Source organism: Geospiza fortis, unplaced genomic scaffold, assembly GCF_000277835.1.
Source record: "Geospiza fortis unplaced genomic scaffold, GeoFor_1.0 scaffold186, whole genome shotgun sequence".
Taxonomy (NCBI): domain Eukaryota; kingdom Metazoa; phylum Chordata; class Aves; order Passeriformes; family Thraupidae; genus Geospiza; species Geospiza fortis.
Genome location: NW_005054331.1, coordinates 4,481,895 through 4,486,572, shown reverse-complemented (window position 1 = coordinate 4,486,572; position 4,678 = coordinate 4,481,895). Strand labels below are relative to the sequence as shown.

Here is a 4,678-nt window from a genome sequence, read left to right as displayed (position 1 = left end):
CAAGCATATGAAAAGAAAAATCCCCAAAACTGCTTTGCACAGCTGCTTAACATTTTCTGCCTTCATCTGATTTATCTGAAAATAGACTCATTACAATGTTATCTCTAGAGCTGGATGTATTAAAAAAATTGCTTATGAACAAATAGTAATGACAAAACAAATGCAGAAAACAGCACAATGACTATTCCTGCTTTTGTTGCCTGGCCGGGGATGGATTAAAAAACCCCACATAGTCATGAAATAGAATATATACTGATTTTCTGGCAGCATCAATACAGTCCACAGACTGTAAACCCCAAGTGCTGCTATGGCTATGGCATGTAACATCAAAACCCTTGGTGCATTTGTATGCCTGGTATCAGACATGTGGTGGCACTTGAAGGGCAGATACTGAAACTGATTATTTGCATTCAGCTATATTGGATGTTAATTCATTATCAAATCATACATAGCTGACTTACATATAAAACTATTTTTCTTATAATATTCCATGTCTATTATTGCATAAAAATATCTTTTATCTGGGAATAAATTCAGTTTTGATGCATTTCTTAACCTGGATCCATTGAATTTCAGTAAATGTAACCACAAAATTTCTAGCTGGGCGATGAAAAACTTCTATAATTATGGCTGAACATTTGAAACTTTTTCATAAAATAATTAATTTTAAATATTTCTAAAGACCTTTAGCATATGCAAAGATTATTGACACATTATATAGCTATCCCAAAACAAAATTAGCAAGAATTTACTGTTTTGGTTGGTGTTCTTGACAAAACGTTCACAATTTGTGAGATCTATTGCTCTCTTAATTGGGAAGTCAAGCACCCAGTGCATATGATACATTTTGCATATGAAAATACATCACACAAAACTAGTACCTACTTTGGAAATATTTCACAATTATCTTAAGAAAACAGCCATTACAAAAAATTAGGTGTGTAAATGTTAGCAGTGCCATAAATAACAAAAATCCTCTGCTAATTATAAACCTTTTTTTCAGAACATTTTTTACATCACAAGCCTGAACAAAATTCCACAACTTTAAACTCTTCTAGATAAAATGTGCAAAACTGTAATAATTAAAAAAATAAATAATTAATTATTATTTTAATTTTGTTTTACCAATTACCTTTTTTCAGATATAGTGAAATTACTGCTTGCAGAAATTACAGCTGCATTGGGAGGCCATGGAGAAGAATTTGAAACAAAGTAATCCCACATTGGTGAAAATGCTGCTCTGGCTAATCTGAAGTTGCCTGTCTGATAGGCTACCTACAAAACAAACAAACAATGAGTGGACATGCTCATGGAATAACCAGGCCAGACAAAATTACAGGATCAATAAGGTTTCAAAACTCCCCACAACACTGTAAATTTACAATTTACAATTTCTCTAAGAATATGCCGACACAGTTGAATAAAATACATGCAGTAATAATTGGATTTTACTATTACTAGCGTGGTTCAGATTCAGCATCAGAGAAAGCAAAGGGTTTCTTTGACTGCTGGCCAGTGCTCTAAAAGCCCTGTGTGGAAAACTTTACAGATATTGTGCTGCAGTTCTTCAAGGCATATAAATTCATTTAGGTTCATTTTTCTTTTGCTAATATTGCAGAATGCCCTTCTGCTCTAAATAACAGGATGTAAACTAAGCCAAATAAATAGGCATAAATTCATGTGGATACATCTTACACTGGAATATTTTGGGAAAGCTTCTAACTGTTCCCCATGATCTATCTATAGGGCTAGACAATTTAACTTTTCTCTGGGTCATAATCTGTTTTAAATATCCTTTTGTAAAAACACAAAATTATAATGATCTGCCAACCTTTGCAGTCTTTCACAAGATACTACAAAACTAATTTCAATATGAAAACGGTTGGCTTTGATATCTGCTAAGTTCAATAACATTTTTATTCCATAATGACTAACAAGATGATTTCTCGTACTTAGTCTCAACCACAAAAATGAAAAAAACCCCAAATTATTAAAAAAAAAAAGAAAAAAGTTAAATGCAGACTGTAAAACAGAGATGGGTAAGAAAACTGAGTCCTTTCCACTTAACCTGACATTTTTAGAATTTTGAATTAAGAATGAACTTACTTAGCTATACTATTTTTATGTTAAAATTGTGATTTGTGCTTATCAAGCTTTCGTCAAGAAGGTCTCAAGCTGTTACCAGATGCAGTTTTAGAACAACCACTGAAAACAAATAATTACAACCAAATGAAAGTAGGTGTCCATTATCATATTCTAACCCTACCTGAGTTAGATACGCTCGAACAGTAGTAGCAGAAAGGGGTGGATAGGCAAGGATTGGCTTAGTCATTTGCCCAATGGCATCCCCAATAAGTTTTCCATCTGATGAATATGCTGCCACAGCAAATATGTATTTCTCATTGGCATCTAACCCTTGGACTTCTAAGAGAATTTTCCCATCCGCCAGTATCTACCAATAAAAATATTTTTCTAGTTAGACTCACTGTACATACCAAAAACAAATCTCAAATTCTAAACTTTAATTATTAAACAAACTATTTAATGGTGCTGGATACAACCAAAGAACAATCCAGATTAATAGCAGGTAATGTACTAGATTCTTGTATTAAATTCTTGAAAACTATAAGAAAACAATTAAATGGTAGGTGAAAAAAAGGATATGTTTTCTCTGGAATGCTGATATGTACACAGAGCACATAACCTAAGAGAACACTCAAGTGTCGCAGACATCTTTTTATGAAAAATCCTTTCTTAGGATTTTTCCTTCTGAGAAGCTAAGAGGCCTCAGAAACAAAATGTAAACAATGGTTATCTGCTGCTGTGGAATGCAACAGGTGGATCATTGATTGTTCTCGTGTGGATGTTTGGAATTAGCGACCACTCACGGCAGAGCTGGCTCTCTCTCTCTGAGCCACAGACCTTTGTTTTTCATTCTTTTCTATTCTTAGCTTAGCCTTCTGAGATGAAACTTTTCCTTCTATTCTTTACTATAGTTATAATGTAATATATATATCATAAAATAATAAATCAAGCCTTCTGAAATATGGAGTCAAATCCTCGTCTCTTCCCTCATCAAAAGACCCCTGTGACCACTGTCACACTCATGTAACCAGGACCTGATGTTTTTCTAAGATACTTGTGTCCATTTGAACATTCACACAGTGATTGTCCATGCTTGCAGTCACTGAGCTGAAACACTTTGTCCCTGAGCTGCGACAAAGACCATACTGCTCTCCTTCATACATGCCACCTTCTTGTATCAGATATAGGCAGAGATACCTCTGGCTCTTTTCAGCACCATTAACAGCACTTCGGAGTCTGTGAAGCAAACAACATACTTTCAAGATCTTCATTTTTCCTTCAAGTAATTGTATACCTGCACTTTAACATCATGGCTCACTCCTAAGAGGATTTTCCACCTTCCTCTCTGCGACCAAGGTGACTTACACAAGGAAGATTTAAAGACTTCAAGGGTCTTGAAACCAGAAACAAGTGCCAGTGATGGAAGGATAATATGAGAATTGAGATCATCATAACACAGCATCAACACAACGCTCATATTCAAACAGTCTGTCCTTCATAAGGAGACCTCTGAACAACAGAAATCCCTTCAGGATGCTGGGGCTGAATCCTGAACCAACAAACCAGAAATAAGTGTACAACAGTCTGCAACAGCCCTTTACGGTAAGTTGATAGATCATTCTATCCCCAAGAATTCTAAACTTTTTTATTGAAGTCAGCAGATAGGTAGAGACTTTGTCTGCAGATCAACATTTTGCAAAAGTATACCCTAAAGCAAACAGAAGTTCCATTGCAGAGGTGTATGGTTAACCTCAGGTCTGTGTGTCTCCAGTACCTGTCAGAGCTAAGATGGTCAGTGGCTTGGATGGACTGCAGCTAATTCACAGAAAAAACAGCTGGCAGTGGGGTGAAAGTCACCTATCATACACTTAATTCACCTGATAGGGGATGGAATATTGAAACTAACTTGCTAAACATCACAGGAAGCTTGGTTTCGTGGATTTGATGATCAGGGTATCAGGAATAACATCAAAGCCTCTACTGCCAACACCTACACACACCTTCTCTTCTCATATATTCTCCTTTAAGGAAAGGAGCCAGGAGAACAAAGGGCACAGATTCCCTCTCCATCACCAAACACAAGTCTATCAGTGTTAGTATAGAGCTTGCTTACAAAGCCAGGAAAGCCTGAAACATCAGACAGAAGAGGTTGATATCATTCTTCTGTCACAAAGCACAGGGCAACTCTTTTGCCCTGCAAAGAACAGAACTCTTAATAAAGATTTCCAGATACAAAAATGATCATTGAGGTGATCAATGAGGTGTTAGAATACAGCATCTGAAGAGGACATGCTGAAGCTTTCTAGTTCCTTTCTTAAATTACAAAATTCACAGTATTTGGATGGTTCATTGTTGTCATACAGGAGGACAATGCAACAGCAGGCATGAGTGAATGAAAACCAGAACTTTTTCAGTCTGTGCAGAAACACCAGAATGTGATACAAATGAAAAAAAAAAACTACCTAAAAATGCAAAACCAAACCAACAAACAAACAAAACAAAAAATCCAAAAAATTAAAGGTCAAATTGTAATGAACAAATAATGTAGAAGTCCCAAGACAGTCAACATGATCAGTCATAAGTAGTTAAAAAT

At 35.6% G+C, this 4,678-nt stretch overlaps 1 protein-coding gene across 1 annotated transcript in view; it reads right to left on the bottom strand.

The window, feature by feature from the left end:
* CFAP54 (cilia and flagella associated protein 54) overlaps window positions 1-4,678 on the bottom strand; it is a 125,988-nt gene that overhangs the window by 64,981 nt on the left and 56,329 nt on the right. Inside the window, 2 exon segments of the mRNA XM_031057539.1 lie at window positions 1,133-1,275; window positions 2,267-2,452. Of these exon segments, the coding sequence (XP_030913399.1) occupies window positions 1,133-1,275; window positions 2,267-2,452 (329 nt within the window).